At 26.8% G+C, this 25,969-nt stretch overlaps 4 protein-coding genes and 1 non-coding gene across 6 annotated transcripts; 4 read left to right on the forward strand and 1 right to left on the reverse strand.

The window, feature by feature from the left end:
- Nucleotides 1-45: 45 nt before the first annotated feature.
- LOC149056336 (uncharacterized) lies at nucleotides 46-1,558 on the forward strand. Its single transcript, XM_089226797.1, has one exon. The coding sequence runs from the start codon at nucleotides 520-522 to the stop codon at nucleotides 1,519-1,521; it is 1,002 nt and encodes a 333-aa protein (XP_089082923.1). The 5' UTR covers nucleotides 46-519; the 3' UTR covers nucleotides 1,522-1,558.
- Nucleotides 1,559-4,457: 2,899 nt separating this feature from the next.
- On the forward strand, nucleotides 4,458-7,937 carry LOC149056337 (uncharacterized). The gene is made up of 2 exons (XM_089226793.1): nucleotides 4,458-4,741; nucleotides 4,906-7,937. The coding sequence occupies exon 2, from the start codon at nucleotides 4,917-4,919 to the stop codon at nucleotides 7,428-7,430; it is 2,514 nt and encodes an 837-aa protein (XP_089082919.1). The 5' UTR covers nucleotides 4,458-4,741; nucleotides 4,906-4,916; the 3' UTR covers nucleotides 7,431-7,937.
- Nucleotides 7,938-8,721: 784 nt separating this feature from the next.
- Nucleotides 8,722-20,150, forward strand: LOC107163119 (protein phosphatase 1 regulatory subunit 14C). The gene is made up of 4 exons (XM_015510372.2): nucleotides 8,722-9,242; nucleotides 17,437-17,535; nucleotides 17,619-17,657; nucleotides 18,883-20,150. Exons 1-4 carry the CDS (start codon nucleotides 8,994-8,996, stop codon nucleotides 18,922-18,924), a joined length of 429 nt encoding a protein of 142 aa, XP_015365858.1. The 5' UTR covers nucleotides 8,722-8,993; the 3' UTR covers nucleotides 18,925-20,150.
- On the forward strand, nucleotides 16,081-16,152 carry TRNAP-AGG (transfer RNA proline (anticodon AGG)). Its single transcript has one exon. It is a non-coding gene; the product is annotated as a tRNA-Pro (tRNA).
- Nucleotides 20,151-21,535: 1,385 nt separating the features above from the next.
- Nucleotides 21,536-25,015, reverse strand: LOC107163187 (myosin-2 essential light chain-like). Of its 2 annotated transcripts, XM_015510475.2 has the most exons (5): nucleotides 24,816-25,015; nucleotides 24,650-24,677; nucleotides 24,169-24,309; nucleotides 22,884-23,048; nucleotides 21,536-21,994 (listed from the first exon to the last, which is right to left on the reverse strand). In XM_015510475.2, exons 1-5 carry the CDS (start codon nucleotides 24,825-24,827, stop codon nucleotides 21,888-21,890), a joined length of 453 nt encoding a protein of 150 aa, XP_015365961.1. In that variant the 5' UTR covers nucleotides 24,828-25,015; the 3' UTR covers nucleotides 21,536-21,887. The 2 variants fall into 2 exon arrangements, with proteins under 2 accessions (XP_015365961.1, XP_015365956.1); XM_015510470.2 differs by lacking the exons at nucleotides 24,650-24,677; nucleotides 24,816-25,015 and adding an exon at nucleotides 24,372-24,592.
- Between the last annotated feature and the right edge of the window lie 954 nt (nucleotides 25,016-25,969).

The following is a 25,969-nucleotide window of genomic DNA, read 5'->3' on the forward strand; positions in this document are numbered from 1 at the left end:
AAAAAAAAAAAAAAAAAAAAAAAAAAAAAAATGTTAGCATTGGTTTTAATTTTTAATTTATTATTAATACATATAACTATAATCTGTGCTAAATCGTGCTATATACATAGCAGGATTTATAGTTAAAAAAGTGTATAGATTGGTAGAGTGTGATATATTGAAAACGAATAATAAACGATAGACAAATTACAGACAGCAACAATTTATTTCACAATTAAACAAACGTGATTGATTACCAAACTTTAATAAACGCACGGAGCAGAACTAATAACGGCGCACACACGCACAACGCGGCCGCAAGCCGCAAGAGTGCAAGACTAACTAATGATACTCATATCAACACCGAGACCGATGTCCAGTGTTGCCATTGCTTACAATATGTAAGTTGCATATTTTAATCACAAAGACTCAAGACAACAGTAAGTTAGGACAAATTAAGGATCGAGGGGCACTCATTACACCTAGGTCGGTAAACGGAAAAAAAGTCCCCGGAAAAAAAGTCCCCGGTAAAAAAGTCCCATGGAAAAAAAGTTCCCGGAAAAAAGTCCAGAGTCAAGTGAACGGATTATAATATTTGCGTTAGATAGTTCATTAGAACAGTTAGCAAATGCCGATACCTGGTTTATTGATGGGAACTTTGGTTTAGCGCCCGAGCATTTTTTACAGCTATACGTCATTCGAATCCAAGTTAACAACATTTTTATTACGCCAGTGTTTTGCTTACTCGAGCGAAAAACGGAAAACACCTACGAAGAAATGTTCAAAATAATTTTGAATGAGTGTAACAATCGTGAACTGTACCCAGATCCATTATACTTCAATGTTGATTTTGAAATCGCAGTTCACAAAGCTGCCAAAACAGTTTTTGGTGAACATATTTCAATTCGTGGGTGCTTTTATCATTTATCCCAAAGCACTTATAGAAAAATACAAAATCTGGGCTTGAGTAAACAATATAAAGAAGACGAAAACTTCAATTTATATTGTGCTATGATGGATGGATTAGCTTTTCTCCCTGTAGATAAAGTTGGTGAGGGGATGAATTATTTAAAACAAAATTGTCCAACTGGAGCAGAAGATCTACTACAGTATTTTGATGAAAATTATGTTGGAGGTACGTTCAGGAAAGTTAAAAAAACAAACAATATAATTTTAAGAAGAACACCACCATTGTTTGTACCAGAATCATGGAACGTTAATTTAACAACTCTGTCGACAAATCCGCACAGAACTAATAATGCTTGTGAGGGCTGGAATAATAGGTTTTCCCATCTCGTCGGCATTAAACATCCCAGTATTTGGAAACTACTTACAAAAATGTGTCAAGAAGTTGGAACGGACAAAGCAAGAATGGCATTGGCTGAAATAGGAGAAATTAACCGGAGAAAAACAAAAGCTGGTAAAAAAATTGAAGTACGATTAAATATTTTATGTCAGCGTTTTGACGAGGACGAATCTAAAGATGTTCCTAATTTTTTAAAACATATAGGTCAAAATTTAAGAAAAAGATCATTTTATTAAATACTGATTAAAAGCATTTCATATTTTATAAATAACATACGACATATTTTATTGTTTTACATATCTTTTATATTTTTTAGCATTTTTATATTTTTTAAATACCTAACATACGACATATTTTATTATTTAACATAATATCTTTTATAACTAATTAAATAATTTTTTATATTTTTTAAATAATATTATACGACATATTTTATTAAATTTTAAATTATTTTACGAGAGGAATATATCTTATATATCTAAATAAATGTATTTTTATATTTTTTAATTAATATTATTAAAGATGTTTAAGATATTGAATTATTATAATATTTTGTACCTATTTAATTTAGTTGTTTGTTAATTATCTTCAGCAAAATATGTAACATGTAAGTAACCTATGGGCTATGTACCTATATAAATTATAAATACCTATACGATAAAAGACTTAATTTAAATCAAATATTAATTTGGGGACTTTTTTTCCGTGGGACTTTTTTACCGGGGACTTTTTCACCGGGGACTTTTTTTCCGAATCTTTTTTTCCAGGGACTTTTTTTCCTACATTCACCTAGGTCTTGATGTCCAAACTATTTGCATAGAAACAGAAAAAATAATTAGAGAGAATATCAATGAAATCATGAATGAACGAAAAACATGCAATTTTATATTAATAAAAGTGAAAACAAATTTAAATCAAAAATATACAGTTTTTGATATGTCCTGTGCAAACAATATTTTGATCAATGTTTTTGATTTAAATGATCATTTTAATACCCAGAGATCAATAAATAAAAAAAACTATGTTTTGTCATGAAGCAAAAAAAGCTAATGAATAATGATAAATTAACCTTGAGGACAAAGTTGATTAAAATAATACATTTCAAACATGAATTAAATTTATATTTATGTGGGTACAATATAACCTAAATGATTAAACAATTATTAATTCACTTTTTATAAACACATACACATTTTTTCATTGAATATAATTATTAAATTATTATTGTATTTACTATTTAGACATTGACAAAATAATATTGACTATTTTAATACCGTAATTATTTTCGGCTAAAATGCACTTTACCACGCCCCTCACGAATTTCGATTTTTTTTTTTAAATACGTGTTTTTCAACGCTGATTTCGAAACTGTTTGAATTTTTGTGCGGAAACCATTATTTTGGAAGTTATAGCCTTCCAAAGTTTGCGATTTTACGTTTATTATACGCATGCGCTCAGCACCACTATGCATTACCACCGTGCGGAGCGACGGCGCCGAGGAGCGCAGCGACGAGTGCCGCTAACAAGGGATCACTGCCCATACTATACAACATAACTGCAACAAAAATGCAATTTTCTTAACCCTGTGACCCACTTGGGCAGGTGTTGCACAGCAAGTCGGGGGATATTTTCGATTTGCGGAGCGGAGCGACGGCGCCGAGGAGCGTAGCGACGAGTGCCGCTAGCACCGCATCACTGTACGATGTTTTTTCAAATTGGTGTCTCGGTGCAACAAAAATGCAAATTAAATATTTAACACTGTGTATAAGTATAATATACAATAAAATAAAAAAATTGAATTTCAACTTTAAAATTATTGTCCCCGTAAAAAGAATTTAAATAGGTTATATACGCTCCGCGCGGCGGTAATGCATAGTGGTGCTGAGCGCATGCGTATAAACGTAAAATCGCAAACTTTGGAAGGCTATAACTTCCAAAATAATGGTTTCCGCACAAAAATTCAAACAGTTTCGAAATCAGCGTTGAAAAACACGTTTTTTAAAAAAAAAAAAAAATTGAAATTCGTGAGGGGCGTGGTAAAGTGCATTTGTTCTTAGAATTTATAATTATAAGATATTAATGTTTATATTTTTTATTATACACTTCCTGATTCCTATATCCTATACCAACATTTATGTTTATTATTTAGATAATAAAAGATATTTCATAATTCTCTTGTTTTCTAAATCTAGTTTTTTATTTGAGTATCTATTTAAAAACATTATTATGGTTTCAAATAAATGCTGTGTAAATGGGTGTCACGAAAGTTCCAAAACAAAATTTGGCGTCCCTATTAAAGATATTGCTGTATGGGAAAAATCCTTAGGTACACAACTGACCAGTGTCTAGAGTGTGTGCTAAACATTTTAAAAATAGCGACATAATTAATACTTGGGTGTCTGGCAGTGGCAACAATAAATACTCTGTAAGTTTTTAAAGAGCTTAAATAAATTGTTTTATTAAGGGTTAAGTATATTTTTTTATATATTTGTGACTAGATTTGTTTAAAAAGACCAAGGCTGAAAACTGGAGCTGTACCAATTAATATAATTACTGATCATGAGAAAGTTAGTTATTTTAGTGAATACTTATAAGTTCTCTTAAATGTAAGCTAACAGTTGTATATCTCTTTTAAACTTTTACTAGGTAGTAGATACAACGTTAAACAGTGTAGTTACTCATGACCATAATTATAGCAAATTAACAAAAAAAAAAAAGTATTCCTGAAGAATATGAGTATCCTGATGCTAAACGAACTTGTATTTCGATGGTTTGTTTTTCAGTTTTCTATAACTACAGCTTTGTAGGGCTGTCTATAGGTACAAACAAATTACACAAACTTGGAAATTTGTTGATTATTAGGTTACAGAAGACATTGAAAGTGTAAATGAAGTTGTAGTACAAGATGAATCATTATTTAATTCAGTGCTGAGTCAAATTGGCTCCATTGCTCTACCAAAAGGATGGTTTTTTGATATACTATTTAGTATTTAATAAATTTATTAATAATAATTAATACCTAATTGACCATTGAACATTGAACACGAATACACAATTTAAGAATTAAGATATATCCTAAATCGTTAATAACTTAATTGAATAGGTTTTTGAATTTTGATTTTTGAATATTGATATTTGAGTATTTGACATTTCGATACTGTCACTGCAATACCACGTAAATAACATTTTTTTTGAAAATGACATTTTGGTATCACTGTATAGATTATAATTTTCTCTATCACTTTTGTTATGTACCATGAGTCCATTATATTGTTTTTTCCCGCTCAAATTAAAGATTTTGTGATACCACGTATTACATTTTGATTTTGATAACACGTATCTACCATAATGAACAATATTATAATATTATTCAATATAAACGCTGGACGCTGGTGGAGTTAGACTGCTAGTCTAAGACAGTTCATCTATAATAATATTGAACGTCTTACTATACAGGTAATTATAAATATTAAGTTATAGTTAATTTATTTCAATAAAACATTGTATGAAAGTAGTTAGTTTCAATTATGTTATTATCTACTCAAATAAAATTACAGTTTTATGATGATAGTTATAAAAGTAGGTACACTGTATAATTATTATTATTTATGTTTTTTTAGTATTATACATAATGACATCAAAAAGAAGAATCAAACACCTATTGGAGCTTGCTAATGAAGCTAGTAATAAAGATGACGCTATGAACAACATTACATATTATAAAAAAAAAGGTAAGACAAATATTACCAATTTCTCTAATAGAAAACCAAAATATGAAACTAATTTAATAGCCAATTCATCTATTTCAAAAACAAAATATGAAGTTTTAACAGAAGATTCCTTAAAGGATATTGAATTCATTTATGAGAATGTTGTAACTTCTATAAATGAACCAGATAATATTTATAATGAAAATAATTTAAATGTTCCTAATAATACTGCACCAACTACTGAAAATCAAGTTGATGACATTATTTATAACAAGACTGACTGTATAATTAATTTTGAAACTGATAATTCTGAATTTAATAATTATTATGAAGATTGCTTAAAGGATAATATTGAATTAACTTATGAGGATGTAGAAGTTGTAACTTCCATTGATGTACCAGGTAATATTTCTAATGAAAATAATTTAAATGTTCCTAATAATACTTCACCGATCACTGAAAATCAAGTTGATGACAGTATTTATGACAAGACTGACTTTATAACTAACTTTGAAACTGATAATGATGAATTAATTAATTATGATCATGACTATTCAAAAGAAATCGAAATTGAAACTTCAGATTCAATCACTGACAAAAGAGTGCGTAAAAGAGGTATAAAATCACAAAAAAAAAATTGGAATAGGGAAGTTATGCAACAAAATAGATTGCTAGGAAAGGCATACATAGGGTTTCAGAGGCAAGGCAAGAAAGTATCTCAAGATGTAAATAAGGATGAAAGGAAATTGAAACCAACATGTGCTTCAAAATTTTGCAATAAATCAAAAAACAGATACTGCGATAATTTTTCTGAATCTGAGAGGAGTGAGCTGTTTAACCATTTTTGGAATAATTGTACATCCTGGGCAGAAAAGCAAACTTTTTGTGTAAATATGATTACCAAAACAGAAACAAAACGTATAATGACCGAAAGTGAAAAAAGTCGAAGAGATTATTCCTACACTTATCATTTAAAAAAAGAAGACATATCATTACCGGTCTGTAAAAAAATGTTTTTGAATACGCTCTGTTTGAATGAATGGATGGTGAGGAATTGGATAAACTCTTCAATTAATGGATTACCTCAATCAACAAAGAAGATAAAGAAAAATAATTTACAAAATAATCTAAATTTGGAATTTGATAATGAAGAGGAAATTGAAGAACCTATACCACGAGTATCAGTGTCTGTACGACATAATCATCTCATATCTTGGTTTGGGTCTTTGCCGAAAATGCCCAGTCATTATTGTCGAAAGAGGTCTGAGAGACTTTACCTTGAGGGTCCGTTTAATATCCAACAAGAAGTTTATGATGTATATTTGTTGAAATGTAAAGAAGATAATAATATGAAACCATTAAGTAGAAGTTTTTTCTCCAGATTTATGAAACAAAAAAAATTTTCCATATACCAACCTAGAAAAGATTTATGTGATACCTGCTCAAGTTATAAAGTCAAACAAGTAAATGAAGAAAACTATGAGCTACACATTGCTCAAAAAAATCAAGCCCGAGAAGAGCTTAAAGTTGATACGCTTGATGCAGTTGCTTTCAAAAAAATAGTCTTGACAATGGATTTACAAGCTGTGAAACTATGCCCTGCGCTGAATGCTAGTGCATTGTATTACAGCATGAAACTTAAAGTACACAATTTTACGGTATATAATTTAGAACCTAACCACCCTTGTTCTAATTATTGGTGGGATGAAAGTCAAGGGGAACTCGAAGCATCGGTATTTACAACAATTATATTGAATCATATTAAACAACAATGCATAGATGAGACTCAAAATAAAAAAAAAGACATTATTATATACTCAGACGGTTGTGGGTATCAGAACCGCAACACGGTATTGTCCAATGCGTTACTTAAATTTTCTATAGAAAATAATGTTATTATAGAACAAAAGTTCCTTGTCAAAGGACATACACAAATGCCATGCGACAGTGTACATAGTTCAATCGAACGTACAATAAAAAACAAAGAAATCTATTTGCCATCTGACTACATAAAACTAACAAAACTAGCAAGGAAAAATCCGTCACCCTATGAATCCCACTCTGTTAACTATTCAGATTTCTATGACTACAAAAAGTTGAATTATTATAAGTCTATCCGACCTGGACGATCAAAGGGTGACCCTGAAGTTCGAAATATAAGAGCTCTTAGATATGATCCCACAACCAAAAAAATATATTACAAAATAAATTTTGAACATGAATATACAGAATTACCCCAGTACCATCGAACAAAAAAAACTATAGATCTGTCCATCAACACACCTTGTTTGTATAATAGCAGAATTCCTATTACTCTGTCCAAGTGGAATGATCTCCAAAAATTAAAAACTGTTCTACCAACTGATGTCCACGATTATTATGACAATATACCTCACTTAAAGACTTATAAAGAAAGAAAATGTGATAAAATTTAGTTATTATGATTTTTTTTTTTTTGTTATAATTATTATTATTATGTTTTAACAAGATATTTTTATTATTTTATTTTAGTAAATTGTTATATTTTGTATATTATTATTTATACTATATTGCAGTTTTATTGGTGTTCAATATTAATTAAGATATTAAATAAGGAATTAACAATTTATAATGTGGTAAAAATCAGATATTATGTTTTTGTTTTTTTATAATTATTATGTTTTAACAAGATATTTTTATTTTAGTTAACTGTTGTATTATTATTTATACTACACACCTACTTCAAGTTTTTGATTTTATTTAATATACTATATTGTTTAATTTTTTTATTGATTTGTGAAATAAAACAAAGGTTGTTCAGTTATTTCAAAATTTAAAATGTATTAGCTGGTTATTATTTGATACTATAAGAAAAGCCGGTATCCAGTGGGATTTTAGGGGTTCACCCCCCCCCCCCTCCAAAAACATTGATCCTGAGTACGTGCTTGCTTTAATACAGTTTTGATATATTTTAAAGACGTATGAATTAATGTTATTAAATAAGGTATTATAATAATAAATTAAATAAATATAAATTACACGTATCTACAACATTTGTATTTAAACAACACGTATCTCAACCCTTCAATACCTCGTATCTTCATTATATTACTGAAAAACCACGTAAGTACTATTAATTAAATTTAATGATATTACAAAATATAATTTTCATTGTTTTTAAACTATATTAAGCTCCTAATATCAATATAAGAAAAAAAAACTGTAAAATTATTTCTTGCACACAAATTAATTAGTTTTATGTCTCTCCTGAACAATTTGTGAAATGTTATTTACGTGGTATTGCAGTGACAGTAGCGATTTGTTGATAATTTGATAATGATGTTCTTTGTAGTACCAGGATAAATCACTAAAATGCAAAAGCGCTAACTGTTATTCTTGCTATGACAATATCGTTAATTTTAAGCACACCAAAAAATTAGTTTCGTTGAGTAACCTGTATATCTTAAATCGTGGCCACAGATTAATTGTTTTGTTTATTAATTGTCCCGTGATATTATAAGTACTCTATTATCAAGGTTTATAGAATATCTATAAACCTTGCTCTGTAATAGCACAGAACAGTAATTATAGGTATGTAAATTGTTCTCATTGGCTACACTGGTATATAATCTGGTATTTGGCATCCTGTCAAACTTATTCAGCCAACCGAGTACAATATCCTTTACTACCACCACATAATACATATATTACATATTATTTATTATTATTTACTATTTAGCATAATGTTAGTCTAGCCTGATAACGTGGGTAATGTGTAATTGAATTTCTTGTAAATTCACGAAAATAATATATTTATTGTTATATTTTTAATTTCTTCATATTTTATATTTTATTATTCGTTTTTGTTTTGTTTTGTTCCATTTAATAGTATTGAATATTTTTTTATTGTTTTATGCCAAATCTTTTTTTCCAATTACCAATATTTTTCTTAATTTACTAGTCACTTATACTTCAAATCTGTGTTTTAAATTTAAAATATACCTATTTTCTTAGTCAATATGGAATGCAGTTTAGCCTCGACATATACCAATAGCACTGCAAAACCTTCTAGTGCTGTATCGGATAATAGAAGTCCAGCTAAGTCTGGCTTACATGTCAATTTTACTGAAAAAGTAGAAGTTAAAGAGAAAAGAGAAAAATTTCTAACAGCCAAGTATGGTGCCCATCAAATGAGCTTAATAAGAAAACGTTTAGCTGTTGAAATGTGGTTGTTAGAAGAAATGCAAAAATTATATGATTTACCTAAGGTAAGTAATAATCAATTATATTTTCACTGATATTGCATTATTAATTGAGAGTTAGAAATTATAATTCAAATGGTTTCGTTAGTTCATTGAATAAAATTATTATTTTATAATAGGTTGGTATATACCATGAAATATTAATAGTAAATTGATTTTAATTCTAGGTAACCTACCTAGGTATCTATAATCGGATTATAGGATTATAATTATCCTTCACAAATATTTACTGCCTATTAATCATAATTAAGAAAAGTTAGAAATATTATTATATCTCTGTGGTATGTATTGGGTAGGTAACTATTTTAAAGGTTAGGTAACTATAAATATATTTAATCTGCAATTGTATATTCGTATCTTATATCGCTACCTAACCTATACCGGCTATACCTATTCCATATCTGCTATTATAACAGATATATTTAGCCACCCAAGTACCAGATTTGTATTTATTTTTTGTTTAAATAAACTTTATAAACAGTACTTATCTATGTGCACATAAATTTATAAGTTAAAATTTTTTTTTAAATAACAAATTATAAAGATTTAATAGTATTACTACGTATTTAATAATTATTCGTACTCTTTTCAACTTTCAAACACTCTAAATGTTACTGATGTCTTTCAGACGTAACTACATGAATGTTATATAATTTATTAAAATTTTAAAATTTTATTTAAAACGATAATCGGAAGATTATATTTAATTTATAGAATAAACCATGTCTAGTGTAACACTTTTCATTTTCTCGAATTCTTTAAATGTTTGTCATATTTTAAATGGCATTTATAATATTAGTTAAACCTAGGTACAGTGGAGCCGATCACGTTCTACAGAAAATTTAAATGAACCGCTTAAAAAATTGAGTGTGTGTATATCGAGTGAGTAAAATAAGTGTATTACTCAGATACTCTCGTAGTATTCTTCCTAATTGTTTGTATGCAATTATAGTTAAGCCCGATTCTCAATCGTGTGAAGCAGTAGGTGAATAAATTGAACTATTTGAAGCACCAATTTTAATTCCTTCCAACGCCACTACCTAAGTATCAGGTATCTAATAGTGTCTACGATCTACCTATTTACATGAAGAGTTAAATATTTTATTAATTATTTTAGTTTCCAGAATTTTTATTCTACCAATACAATTAATATTATTACCCATAAAAATTAAAATACAACTTTTTATGCATAAAAAAATGTTATTTTGAAAATTGTGTATTGTTCAGAAGCAATTACTTTTCGTAATCTTTTGTTCGTCTGAATCATAGAAGCATAACAAAAAAATAGCTTTCTCTTCTACGTGTTCATACTTAACTTTTTTAATCCGTGTTTATATTATAACTAAATTTCTATGTAAAACAATAATTAGTGAGTCAAGGTATGACCTTTATAATACTTTTTGAATTACTATTTAAACAAAAATCGGCAAAAGTGCTACTTATTTTATGAACCTAAACGGGCTAAACGTATATGAAGTACTGAAGTAGATATGAACGTAATAAATATAATAAATATCTAGTGATTACTTTTAATGTATGACTCATTATGGTTGACTGACCTCTGAAAATTCCAAAATGTAATTGACTAAGCAGAACTCGGTTAGACTAAAACCAGTTATCCATAAAGTTCGTATATCATAATAAATAATAAGTAATAACCCATATTATTGTAAACAAATTAAATTGTTTAGGTATATTATTTAATATTTATTATTCTATCAACAAACTATTTTTACAGCAAATTTGCAGTTGATAGATATTATTCTAGTATTTAAGATAAATATAGATTAGCTTGTTTACGAATATATTTCATTCTACAATGAAAATGTTTTTGTCTGGTAGCTAAATTTGTTTTTAAATGTATTAGATTTTTGTTTAACATTAACAACAAGCAATAAATTTGAGAGTTATTAATATTTTAAATTAAAAACATATTTTCAATAAACTTCTAATTTATGCATGGAATTTGGGTAGAAGTTCGGTGTTGTGTACTCTTGTGAATTTAAACATTTCAAGTATAATGAAAATTGCCATAGTATGCTCACATTTTTTTATTAATTAGGTACTTATTATAACAACTATTAAAATTAATTTGAAAATGATTTGACAAATTAAATTATTATCGTTTATGAAACGTCAAAATACATCATTTTATATTTTCCAACAAATTAATAAAATTACTTTTTTATATTAAGAGAGTATATTAAAAATTAAGAGGACAAGGTATGAGTTAATGTATCATAGCCCGAGATACTTCTTTTGTCGCTAAACATGTAGGTAATAGGCTTACAATTTTCTTTGCTTAATTTATTCTAACTAGTTAAATTAAGTATACTAGTTATTAGTTATAGAAATATTTCAAGTTTAATGTTGTTCAGTAAATAGGACCTTATAATATATTTATATTATATATTTTAATAGATCTATGAAGTAGGTACCAAATTTCAACAGGAACATTGAATTTGAAAGCTTATACGATACATACGCCTCTATACATCGTAATATTACGTTATACTTATAAGTTATAACATTAATTAATTCAATGAGTCATTTTCCTTTTCTTTGGATTACATTTCATAACTTGGGTCTATTATATTATTCTACTCTGTTGTTGTATACATTTATTTTACTTTTCTTTGTATTCGTTCAATAACAATATAAAGTATTGTCATATTTTTATATATCTGGCGCCATTGATTACAGCATGACTTATTGATTTAGTGTTTATAATTTTTTTCAATGTCATAAATTTACTGACTTTCGAAAATTAAAAATAATAATCTACATGCCTTTTTAGTATGATAAACAAACTTTTTCTCCTATTTGTCTATTTTACTTCAGCTCTAATCATTAAATGTTTAAAATAATGTTATTGTAAAATCATTCATTTTACATGGATTTTTAATCGGCAATTCTTTCAAAATTTATCAGGTTTTGGAGAAATTTTATTTTTGAATTATTTGAATTCATTACAGCAAAACGTACTGAATAAAATATATTTTTCATTTTTTTTCCGTTACCTACCAACATATTGTTTTAGAAAGGAACAGATAAAAGTCTCCAAGAAAAACAGATTATAAAACTTGGAAATTTTAATTAAAACTTCGTCTACAAGATTTTTTAAAAGCGATAGCTGAAAATATTAATTAAAGTGATAATAATAAGTGGATATACATTGGTTATTTTTTATAAATATATATAAAATTATATTTTTTTTTTCATTTTATAAAAATATTCATGAAAAGTCTACCAAGTTAGTGATATAATATGATGATATTTATAATATATATTATTTTTTAATAATATTATAGATAACGATTCAATGACATATTTTTTTAAATATATCTTTTGTATTTATTTGCTATTATATCATTACATAATTATTAATTACTATCTATTGTATTTTTAAAACAAACTTTTTTTCCGAGACTTTCCTATCATAGTTTTAACTATTTAAATGACCGCATCTATTTTAGATTCTGAGCGGAGCGATGAATATATTGATCATTATTAGTTTTTTTAAAATTAATATTGATAAAAATTTATTTATTAGGCAGAAAAGCTTAAAAATTTAATACAAGGCTCTTAACATAATATTGTTACAATAGCAGTTGAAAAATGAAATAAATTCAGTCACAATTCTTTTTTATAAGCATTCAAAGTCTGAATTTTGACAAAAAACGTAAAAATCACAAAAATTCACAAATTATTTTAAGCTAGAAATTCATAAAAAATTTTCTTTTTAAATCTAAGATTTAAAAATTTAATACAAGATTCCTTACAAGTTTTTCAATACATGGCTCCTATCATATTTTTACAAAAGCAGTTGAAAAATAAAAGAAATATATTTGCACAATTTTTTTTTTTACAAGCGTTCAAAGTTTGATTTGTAGACAACATACGTAAAAATCACGAAAATTCATAAATTATTTTATGCTAGAAATTCATTAAAAATTTTCCTTTTATATCTTAGAATTTAAAATTTTATAAAAGGCTCCTAATATATTTTTACAATAGCAGGTGAAAAATAAAAGAAATATATTAGCACAATTTTTTTTTTACAAGCATTCAAAGTTTGAATTTTGACAACACGGGTAACCTAACCCGAGAAAAATAGTCATCCTAAAAAGAATCCTGGCCATGGCATTAACTCCGCTCATAAAAACTTGTATGAATTGATTAAAAACTATTAGTTAGACATTTCGATTTTTAATTTTAAATATTGAAATTCTCAGAAAATTATTCAGCTTCAGATACAACCCATTTTATAACCATTAGGTGTGTTGATTTATTTTCTTCAAAATGATGAATAGGTTTTTAACATCTTGTAAAGTTGTATATATCAAACTGTGTTGGTAAAGAAAATATTATATATAGGTAGCTTAAGAATATTGCTAGATCGTAGCTCAGATTTATGGTTTATACAATCATGTATTAAATTATAAACTTTAGGAAATATATTTTTATAAGACATTTATTATATTAATACAAAAAAATACATAAATAATATAAACCATGGCACTTGGTCAATTTGTGTTCTACATAAATTCTCTATATAGTCTAATCCGAGATATTCAATTTGAGAAGGAACTAGGATAGTTGTAATAGTTATAAATACTTTCTCTGAAACGTAATTAATACATTTCTACGAATATGTACGATTATACTTTTATCAACTTTTTTTTTAAATGTCATCGACACAATCATATAGGGAGGGTATGGCATACTTAAAAGCTTAAAATGAGGATGAGTGTACAAGCATAAAATAACGTACAAATAGTACAAGTACTTGTGACAATATGAAATGCTATTTTAAATAATCGGGGAAGTCTCTCTGCTTGTATAGTGGGTTTCGAGCGTACGTTCATTGAATAAGTCACGCATCATTCTGAGCGGAGATAGCGTGTCATCTCTATTTCTGTAAATATCTTAAAATTTATTTATAATATAACTATTAGTAGTATGACATGTTGAACTAATTCTTTACAAAAAACCTTGCATAAATGCATATTATATTATAGTATTATACTTATATATTACGATGTATCTACGATCTACCTATATAATATATACAAATATAGTATGTATTAAATAATTGAATACTTATAATATATAAGTTAAATCCGATTGCTGCAAAACTAGCAAATGTAACTTGGTTCGTGCTAAAAATAATTTAATATTATTGGCAGAGGCGCAAACTAATTCAAATTATGGCGGGGAGGGGCAAAACAAAAGTATTCAATACCCACCTATTAAAAAAAAAATTTCACTGTGCTCAATTACATATAAATAATAATATTAAAATGTATCAAATAAAAATATAATATAATATAAGTGTATTGATGTATGCTTATTGTAATGTCTGAAAATTGACCATCGAGTATCAATCAATTGACCACCTACCTACCAAATGAAGGGGGGCAGTTGCGCCGCTGCAACCCTAGATTTGCGTCTCTGATTATTGGAAATATTCTGAAAAGTTTATTGTATAATATGTATAGTGTATACAGGGTGATTCTTTTAAGTGGGTACACTAATTATCTTGAAAAGTATTTAATTTTTTCAAAATATTTTTTTACATGGTTTCAAGTTGTTAAAAAACCAACGTTTTTATTAAAAAATTATATTTTTGAATATTTTTTATCCTTATCATTTTTTAAGTTTTTACTCTTTTGAATGACTACATAGAGTTTTAATTTCATATTCCAAAGCAGAATATTTTTCTAAGTATTTTGATTCATAAAAATTGAATTTAGGGCTAGTAGTTTTTGAGTTATATGTATTTAAAGTTTTTGACAAGCGGAGTAGTGGACAAACATTTTGCGGGGTAACCCCGTACCACTCCACTCTGCCAATCTAAACTTTAAATACTTATAACTCAAAAACTACTAGCCCTAAATTCGATTTTTATGAATCAAGGTTAGGTAACAAAAATTGTTAATATTATTTGATAAGTAAATAATTTAAGAAATAAACTCATGTCAGCAAATTTTCAAAAACCATATTAATGAAAAAGTTATTACCTTCCAATTAACTTAACCAAAAAATATTGAATTTTCTAAAATTCTTAAAAATAAACTACGTGACTTGGGTAAATATTTTTAGCTCTAAAATTGTTCTTATAACCAGATTTTGAATTTAAATAAAAACATTTTTAATAAATTTATTTTTTTTTAATTTTCAAAACTAAAAAAGAACATAAAAAGAAATTAATATACATGTAGTGCCAGGGTCACTTAATGAACGAAAAAAAAATATTAATTTGAATAAAAGTTATTCCCAAAGTCAGTTCTACATGTTACGGCTGTAACACACCTTGTACATTAGTATATTAGAAAAGTGTTGTAAATTAATTGTTACTTAAGATGGGTCTGGATTTACGTCTGCATCTGTGCCTGATGTGGGGAGCCTAAATTCGCCTAATTATATTGTATACGCTCAAAAATAATTAAAAAATATTAACCATCATTGTAAATTTGTAAAATCAATATACATTTATTGCTCCGCTCAGAATATAAAACGATTGAAACATATAAACTATAGAATATTGACATTGCCAATAAATTAGCAATGGTCCATTAGTTATTGAATCTGTAAATTTTATCAAAATATTAATTATAAACTATCTATGATAGATAACATGAATCATGCTTATTTTAGTGTTGGCGAATTGTATTGCAACTTAATTATCCAAATTCTATCTTGACGTAGAAATATAGAATTGAATATTATAATTTATAAACCATGAATGTTTTATCATGGTTAATTACGATTTATGAAAGTCTAGGCTGTATTAATACGATTCACATTTATATAAGGTGATTATGTTCGTCGTAAGAGAAGCGGCTCGTTGGTCTAGGGGTATGATTTTCGCTTAGGGTGCGAGAGGTCCCGGGTTCAAATCCCGGACGAGCCCGAATACTTTTTTGCATTTTTTTATTATTACATTCTTTACCATAACATATTATATTATACTTTTCCTAACCGTAGATGTTCATGGACTTGGTTCAAAAGTTTTTTTTTTAAGAAGACGTTATTACCGCATATGTTGTCTCCGTCTTACAAGTGCGTAACATAAACAAACTTTAAGCGCAGCAGATCACGTTTAGCTCCGTTAGTTTAAAATTTAGAATGAATTTACCTCTTATAAAAATTAAAGGAAACATTATTATGAGAAATCTCATAGGATTTTATTATATTTTTATTTTAAAGCGAGTTATGAGTATTTTAAGATATACAAACAATTTACAATTTTAAAATACTCATAACTCGCTTTAAAATTAAAATATAATACAATTCCTATTAGAAGCTTTCGATAATAATGTTACTTTTAATTTTTAAGAGAGGTCAATTCACAGGCGCGGATTCAGGGGGGGCTATGGTTGGTCGGGCACCCCCTGTCATTTAGCCACCAACAAAATAAATTTATGTTATAAATTAAATTATTTGTTATTTTTCAAAATAAAAATAATAATATCGGTGCTTTTCGTTATCACCGTCACATACAACAATAATAACGATTATTGTTAATTGTTTTCGAAGTATACTCGTAGTATGTAACATCACGCGTCGACGGCGGAAAGCACCGATAACAATTATTATGGAAAAAAAGTTAGCACTAATAAATCAAATAGTAAATGGTAATATTTAAATAAATAGTAAGGTGTAACAATTTTTTTTTTTTTTGAGCACCCCCTGTTAAATTTTTCTGGATCCGCGCCTGTCAATTCATTCTAAATTTTTAATTTTAACTCGCGGAGTTAAACGTGATCTGCTGAGCGTAAAATTTGCTATGTAACGCACTTGTAAGACGGAAACAATAACGTCCTCTTAATCTGTAATATCGACAGTTCCATGCAGGCTACTCTTCTGCTTTATTACAGAGTTATTTTGTAATTAAGAATTATTAATGGTTTTGTTGTAAACTATATCAAAATATTTTAATTTACTGTGTATTATTAAATAGTTTTTTGTTTCCTTCGCTTATTCCTATTACTTAATTCTTGACTTCTTGACTTCTTGTACATACCCTATATTGTTTTAAAACTTTCAATACCATTTTTGTATTATTAAATTGTTCTTACCAGTTTTTTATACCTTCATTCTATAAGCTATTTGTAGTCTTTGAAATCTACGGACATATAGTGTAGGTACTATAAATTAAAGTTTATAAAACCTATAAATGTATGTCTTATTCCAGAGAGATCCAGCAGTTGAAGGGATAGAGTGTGAAGTGGAAGTTGATATAGACGATCTATTAGATATGGATGACGATCATCAGCGTACACAATATCTTCAAGTAATAAATAATTATTTTAGATGTTCAGTGAAATAATGAATACATCTTTTTATTTACCAAAAATGAACAAATTTATTTTTCAGAAACTCTTGTCATCAGCCAAATCTAAGGAAAATATCAAAGTATGTAAAATTAAATTAGTATACAGTGTACATCATATAAAACTATATTATTTATGATACTTTTAAAGTATTTTTTTTAGTTTCATATATTTCAATTATGCAATTGAAAAAAAATTTAAGGATAAAAACTTAAAACAAAACTATTAGTTCTTACATGTATGAGTATTATGTATTCATGCCTCATTAAAAATATTTTGTTTGTTTAATTAATTGAATTTATGTAATTTAAGGATCTAGCACAATAACAAGGTATCTCCAGGTATACTAACTGCCCCAGTGCTCGACTTGACAAAATTAAAGTAGAAAGACTCTGTTAACTTTTAAAAAAAGAGCGTCCCCACCACTTGTCAAACGTTACAAAGCCGTGGGGGCTATGCCCCCACACCCCCTTATACACCACTTTGAATCATATAGGAAATATTTATGAATAATTAAATTAAAAAAAAAAAATTATGTAAATATTATATTTTTAACTTATAAAATCAAATATAACAAACTCAAGAACAATTGAAACAAAACAAAAAAAAAACTATTTATTTATATATGTTATCACTTAACACGTACATTTTGATAAAAATTAAAAATTCAGAATGATGGCAATGATGGCATGATTTAGCGTACCATGCGTTACCCTTAAAAATAAAAGTAGGGGTACGCTGAAATTTCTGAATAATTAGTTAGGGTACTCCGTTCCCCTGCGCCCCCCCCCCCAAGTCAAGCACTGAACTGCCCTGTAATCAAATTACTATTTGTAAAACTTATTTTTACGTTTTAATTTAAAAGTAAAGTTGTTTTACTTTTGAATACATTAAATAATTTAAATTAATAAATTTAAGTATAATTCAGTGGAGATATCTGATTCTTATCAAGAAAATTTAAATCGGATATCTTCTTTTAAATGTTATTAGTTTATCTATCTGTCAGAGATATATCGTTATTGCACCAAAATGTAGACACAATTGTCTATTATCAGAATACATTAAGACATGCATTTTAAAAAAATCGGAGTTACCTTATTATTGCACCAGAACTTTCAATGTGAAATATTATATATTTATTAATATATAAAAAAAATTGAAATCAATTTGATTTTGCATATCTTATAAAATAAACGTTTTCTTTCAGTTTCTTATGCTATTTTGATTAAAAACCAGTGTTATTTAATTATGTATAGAATAGATATTTAAAATATTATAATGGATTGTTATTGAATTGTTTGTTAAAGGAATTCATTGAGAGATTACTTGAAAAGATCAAAACATTATAAATGATAAAAGGCGGAATACAACTACTAATATTCACCGCCGCGCTAGCTCTTTACTGCCAAGCAAGAAATGTCAAATCTTGCCAATTAAATAGCATTGCATGCATTTTGGAGAAAATATTTTTACTAGAAAATCATAATAAAAATACCGTCCAGATTTAAAATAAGTAGGTTTGAATATTACACATTTATAAGAAGAGACATAATGTAATATCTTTACTATATTTATGTACTTTATTCAAACCAAACTATTTATTTAGTGTTTTTATTCAATCAGTTAAAGAAATTTGTTATATTATTTTTCATAATGTTTCAATATTACTATTGATTTATGTACATGATTGTATGTGGTAGGGGCTTTTTAGATTAAGTTCTGAACATTTTCATCTGTTTTGGTATAGTGTTTACTATCCACTTACATAAATACTATTCAGCTACAACTACAATCCAGTGAATAATTATATTTAGTAATAGCAAGTTTGGTCAATATAAAATTACATTGTAAATACTAATTTACTAATTGTTAAGTACCTACTTGTTTTTCAAGTATATTATATGTTTTAACTTAAATTTATAATATGCATTCACATTCTCAGTTCTTAAGACTGATCTTTTTATTGCAAACAAAAATATAATATTTATTTATTTATAGTATATTATCAATTGAAATACACATATTTACTTAATAGTGTAGAAACAAGTAAAGAAATAAACTGTGTTAGTTCAAAAGTATTTTATATTCTCATGAATATTTGGTTTATTTTTATTTTTTTACAAGAACTAATTTTTTCAATGGTATATTCATCTTTTATCTACATAAAAAAAACAAATTCAGCTATAAAATTGCATAAATTATCAACTAGTATTCTTAAATAATTGATTGATTGCCTGTTATTTTATTTTTTTTTTTTTTAAGTGATATTTTCATCAAATACTATAAGCAAAATAATATGTATGTCCATTTACGCTAAAAGTACTTCTTGGAGGCAATCAAGTTTTGTCCAATTAAGCACTAAGCAGGCAATTCCCCTATCAATAGACACATTATTGTTACGTGTGGTAACTACCTCACCTGCCATCATCTTCTTGCATAGAAACAAGCAGCCAAGAATTCCTCTTTACGTAAATGGAGTATAATTTGTAAATTATTTTTAAAAAAAGTATGTATTTTTATTATTTTAGTACCTAGTTATAAAAATACATAAATAAATAATTAGCATAAAAATGTATTTATTTTTATTTCTTTAAAAAACATAAGAGTTCAAGTTCTAAATAATTTAGTATTTAAAATGGGATATCTTAATTACTTTCCACTTCCACTAGTACAAATAAGTGTTCAAAAATACTTTTTATGTATAACTAGGGTTAGAGACTTATTGCACTAAGGTTGCTAGAAATATGCAGCTATTAGCTAATATAACTAAAAGACTAGCATTAAGTAATCTTGATTTATTAAATTTTAACAATTTATAATTTTGTTGTTAACGTTGAGTAAAAGGAGAATCCTAGTATTATTCCTAGTAAATAAAATCACTATGATATGACTTATACACTTATACAGTTGTATTAAATCTAGACTTAACAATAAAAATAAATAATGTAAAATATCAATCACTATTTACTTAATTTAAGGCTTAAAGATAAAAATGCTAAAATATTCTAAAAAAAATCTGTCAAGTAAACATTTAGCTCAGGGCTTTGAACCAACATTATTCATTCAGGTTTTGAGTTCTGGATGAATTAGGGTATTAATAACTATTATGAATTATGATTCAGGTTAATACAAGTGATTAGTCGTCCAAAAAATACATAATTTGCTAATTATTTTTATTCAATATATATTTTTTTAAATTTATATTGTTTTTATTTAAATATATAGTTAATTTGTTGATACTAGAACAGATCCGACCATACATGTCAACACATCAACATTTAATATTGTCATCATAAATATAATATATACAGTAATCCCTCGTTTTCCGTGGTTAAGTCTGCGATAATACTTTATTGTGTATATAAGAACTCTGTAGGTAATTTATTTTATAAAATTGTAAATAATTGTTATATCGTTAGGTATAGCACGTATAATTATACAACTATGTTTATATGTACTGAATGTATGTATCATTGATGATTAATAAATTACTTAATAAATCATGTATGATAAAAATATTAATTAATCAAATATGATTTTTTAAATTAATACAATGTACCTTTTTACATTGCTTTTGGTTTCGTTATCCGCGTAAATTTGTTGGAACGTAACTCCCGTGAATAACAACGGATAACTGTAATAATATTATAGGAAAAAAATCTTTCAGGAATTTGATATTTTAGGATTATAATGGATACAAGTTAATTTGGGTCTAAGGGGCTCAAACTTTAAAAAAGAAAAAAAATGTTATAATTTATAACCTTTTTTATGTTTCAAAACAAACTGAATAAAATACAGTCAAAATTAAAGAATATTCAAAATGCATTTAAGCCCCAAACCCAATGTATGTACTTTATAACAATTGTCAGTGTTTAATATAAATTTAATTAATATTTGTGATATTTTATTATAAAAATACTTAAATCTATTTTGATTTATAAATAATAAAGTCATTTCAACTTCATTATTAAAATTTAATATTTATTTTGATTAGTAAACATACACAATAATAATAATTTCATAAAAATAAAAACAATAAATAAAAATATATTAATATTTAAATTTAACCAATACATAATACATATTATATTGTTTCATTAAATTGGACGAATTATTGTTTTTATGGAATGTGATTAAAAATAACAAAATAATTATTCAACTTACAAACAAAATCAATGTTAGATTTGGAATTATAAAATTATATTAATAAATGTATAAAATTGTTCAGTATGTAAATGAATGTTAATGTTTAAATACTGGTGAAATAGTAAAATATGTTGGAATTCTTCCAATTATTTAATAATATAATATATTAACCTGACATAACCATGTTAATAAATTCTTCATAAAGAACATTCCCTTGAGAATCTTCTTGTCCGGCCAATAATTGTTCAACTTCATCATCTGTCAATTTTTCACCTAGTTGACAACAAAGTATTTATAAAATTATATCATTGAATATACATTTTACAGATAATCTCACAAAAATGTGTGTACATTATTTGGAGGTAAAAAGACCAATTTGTATTTTAAAGGTTTATTCCTTTCTTTTTTTTTTAATTTAAATTTTTAATATTTTTTCTAGTTTTGAAGAAATAAAATATGATATTTTTTTTTGTAAGGAGAAACCGCGGCAACATTGGCCATTGGGTGTGGAGTGGTACAGTAGGGGTTATTTTTGTATGTCTGTTTGTAGGTTTTTAAGTGGGTAGGGTTGTAACACGTGTTTGTGTAGGTATGTGTGGTAAGGATATGTTGCTAAAAATCTCGGGTGGTCACCTATCCCGGGAGCTTGCAACTGCGGCCAGTACGTACGCTCAGTGCGTTTCCGCAGATTGAGCGTACGACCGCGCCTCACCAAGCCACAAAATATGATTATAACTTTAAAGAACACGGAAAGTATTCGGCCGTATGAGAATGCGAGCGGCGTGGCGGGTCTCATGTTTGATAACATTACAGTGTTAAATAATTTACAATTTTACTCGAAACTAAAAAAAAAAATTAAAAATCAGGAAATTTATGAAAATACAATTTTGTAACGTCAATATTTTCAGAGAAAACTACAAAATTGGTATGGTCAATTTTTTTGGAAATAATTAAATAAAAAAATATATTTTATAACTTTTTTACCAAAACATTAAAATAGATTAAAATATGCAATAATTGTAGTTCTTATCCCTGTGGGTCTTATTATAAAAGCAGAATTTCGATATCACAATTATTTTGGGAGATATCGCAAGGGGTAAATCCTCACGGGACTCCCTGTATTTACAAACAATGTTAGGTTATAATCCAAAAAATAAAATACCTAGACTCGTAAGGAGATGACGAAGTTCTGCAGATGATATATATCCATTACCATCTTTGTCAAAATGGCGTAATCCTTCATTGAAATCTTCAGCAGTATTGGATGATCGATTTTTTGAAATTGCTTGATAAATTGGTAGAAATACTTCAAATGTTATTCTTTCATCTAGAATGAAATAAAATATTTGTATTGCATCACCCTTCAAATGTTAAAAACAGCCTAAAATATATGGAAATGTATTAAACTGAACTATACTCTTTTGACAAGAGAACATGCTAATTTAATACATCACTATGCAACACCCTGCCATAGTAGAACCGACTGGTCTTGATGGGTGGATGTAAAGCAGAAATGCAGAATGACCTAGTTTAGTTGTATATTAATTGTAAATTGTATGTAAATTAAGTATCATACATATAGATAATTCATTATTTTATTATCAAGCAATCTTTACCAGAATGTTTTCAAAACAAGTAAATATTTATGAGAAAAAATATCTTTTTAATATGATCGTAATAATAAAATAACAATTCAATTTAATTAAATGTCCACATAAATCAAACTTAGAGGTAAAAACATTTGTTTTTATATATATATATATATATTAACTTTAAAATGAAATGATGAAAATTATAAAAACAAAATATCTATAAAAAAGTTCTTATTTTTAAGTTTGATAGGTTATAGGACGTTTTACTCCAATATAAAGATTTACAGCATAAATCAAATATAAATAAATAAATGAACACTATTTTGCTATGCTGTAACACATGTAGATGCAGCATCTTTTTTAAAATTATTTAAGTAGGTAGTTCAATTAAAAAATATGCTCCTTGTTACTATTATATAAGTCTCAATTAGACCTGCCTATGAATATGCCTTAGTTTTTTTTTAAGAATTAAAATTGAAATTGAGTCGATTCTCTTCTATTATGCCAATTAAAATGTAGAATCTGTAAACAGTTTGACCTAACTTGATTGATATATAGATTCTTGATTTTAAAATGCAAAAACAACTTTTGTTAACCATTTCTTGATTTAGATTTTTTGGGAATAAATTAAAAAATGCATTGACCAAGAATCAACAGAATCAGCCATTCAGAACCTTAAAGGAGGGTGAGTTAATAGGTGGTCTCCCAAATTAAAACATACCTATTGAAAGCTATCAATAAAAATGTGTCATTTAAAATCCTTAAATTGTCATATTTCAATTTATATAAACGGGTAAAACATAAAAAAATGTTATTTTGAAAACTGTAGCTGTACATTATAAAAATAATTTTTACCTGCTTTGTGTTGTTGAGTAAATTTATTAACATCAGATTCTGTTGGGTTTTGACCTAATGCTCTTAGAGCATTGCCAATTTGTGAAATATGTATTTTGTTATCCCCTCGAATATCAAATAATTGAAATGCTTCCTGCATTTCTGAAAATAAAATCCATTCATATTAGTATAATTTGGACAGTATAATGATTTATAACTATTACCATCCATTGAAGTTATCACTTTTACGGTATCATAATTATAAGAATACATTTTAGAAAAAGTTATATTATTTTAAAGTTGCACTTGACAATATACTAGAGTATTATACTAAGATATCTGATGTACTAAGTAAAAACACTCACTCTTTTTTAACCTTGTCACACAAATTTCTATTAGCTATGAGGACAGGTTTCACATTAGAACCAAATAAGGTAATGAGATTGTAGTCAATTCCTTAGCTGTACTACATTCATAATTCAATAATATACAGTGTACTTACCAGACAGATGTTCATCCGAATAAAACGCCTGTTGGTAAATGAATTAAAATTAAATTAATACAGTGAATAGATTAAATAATATATTTGTACATTAAATATTGATGTACAAATACAATATATTATAAATATTATTAGTTTTTAATATTATTGAAGATATAATTCTTACCGTTTTACTCATTATGTTACTTGTTTGATTTTATTATATTTTGTAATAATGTTAATAATAGTGTTAATAGTAGTGAACAAGACAATAATTTTTCGGATTCGTAAATTCTAAGGTTTTGTCATTACTAGATTGTTGATTAGTCAATCGTGATTCATTGCTTAATTTTCTATGGAATTTTTATAAAAATCATGACAAAAATAACAGTGACATGACATTAGTCAGTTATTTACAATGATAACACGTATGCAACAAACAGTACATCCATATGTATAATAAACATTTACTTTTCATTGAGTGTATTATGTAACATGTCATAAAGATATTATTTTAATATTTAATTCTAATCAGTAATCACGAATCAGTTAATCGTGCTTATTAGTGAAAAACAGAAAAAGAAAACTGAAAGTACAGTCCTAGATTTATTCTTCACTTGAGTAATAACATGATGAATGCTTGATTATTACCGAAAATAGTGGTTCTCAATGACTCAATCGGTGTACCGCAAACTGGCCTTCTATTGTTCTGTGCTTATAATGAGTGATGAGTTTTAAAATGATAGGTATAGCATTCATTCATATTATTATGCTGTGCAGGGTGCACTTACCCCAGGATTTTATAAAACACATGTGGGGGCCATAAAAAAGATTTATAATCTGCAGCTACTTACTGCTCACAACGCTTAAACGCAATTTGCAATTATTATAATTTAAGCAACAGGGCTTTTAAGCTTTTAAGTGCCCGAGCAATGGATAACGATAAAATGATGGACTGCCATAATATCTCATATATATTTAAAAATAGTTCCTAATAGGTACGTTATACAATAACACTTATATTTTATAAATATACACATATATTATTCAAAATGTTGAGTAAATTACTTTTTAAAAGTAATTAAGTTACTATAACTTTACTCATTACTTCATTAGGTACTTAGGATTTCTAAGTTAGAAATAAAATATTAATTAAAATATAATAAAATTCTTATGAAATTACTATTAAAGAAAAAAATGATTCATAAAAGTATTTAGCACGTTAAACACGAACACGATTCGGGTATACAGCATTGGGGCAACTAGAGGGGTGCAAAAGGGTCTTTAGCACCCCCAAGTTCTAATTTAGCACCCCTTGATATTTTAGATCTAACTATTATA

This window comes from Diuraphis noxia, unplaced genomic scaffold (assembly GCF_037042655.1).
Source record: "Diuraphis noxia isolate RWA-SAM2 unplaced genomic scaffold, SU_Dnox_SAM2 contig0004, whole genome shotgun sequence".
Classification (NCBI taxonomy): Eukaryota; Metazoa; Arthropoda; class Insecta; order Hemiptera; family Aphididae; genus Diuraphis; species Diuraphis noxia.

Bases quoted from the DNA above. Each gene is read 5' to 3' on its own strand.
- LOC149056336 (XM_089226797.1), top strand. From the start codon at position 520: ATGGAAAAAAAGTTCCCGGAAAAAAGTCCAGAGTCAAGTGAACGGATT.
- LOC149056337 (XM_089226793.1), top strand. From the start codon at position 4,917: ATGACATCAAAAAGAAGAATCAAACACCTATTGGAGCTTGCTAATGAA.
- LOC107163119 (XM_015510372.2), top strand. From the start codon at position 8,994: ATGGAATGCAGTTTAGCCTCGACATATACCAATAGCACTGCAAAACCT. The intron at 17,536-17,618 runs GTAATAAATAAT...TTTATTTTTCAG, and splicing joins AGCGTACACAATATCTTCAA to AAACTCTTGTCATCAGCCAA. The intron at 17,658-18,882 runs GTATGTAAAATT...TGTTTGTTAAAG, and splicing joins AATCTAAGGAAAATATCAAA to GAATTCATTGAGAGATTACT.
- LOC107163187 (XM_015510470.2), bottom strand. From the start codon at position 24,420: ATGTATTCTTATAATTATGATACCGTAAAAGTGATAACTTCAATGGAT. The intron at 23,049-24,168 runs GTAAAAATTATT...ATTTCATTCTAG, and splicing joins TACTCAACAACACAAAGCAG to ATGAAAGAATAACATTTGAA. The intron at 21,995-22,883 runs GTATTTTATTTT...GTTGTCAACTAG, and splicing joins TCATCTCCTTACGAGTCTAG to GTGAAAAATTGACAGATGAT.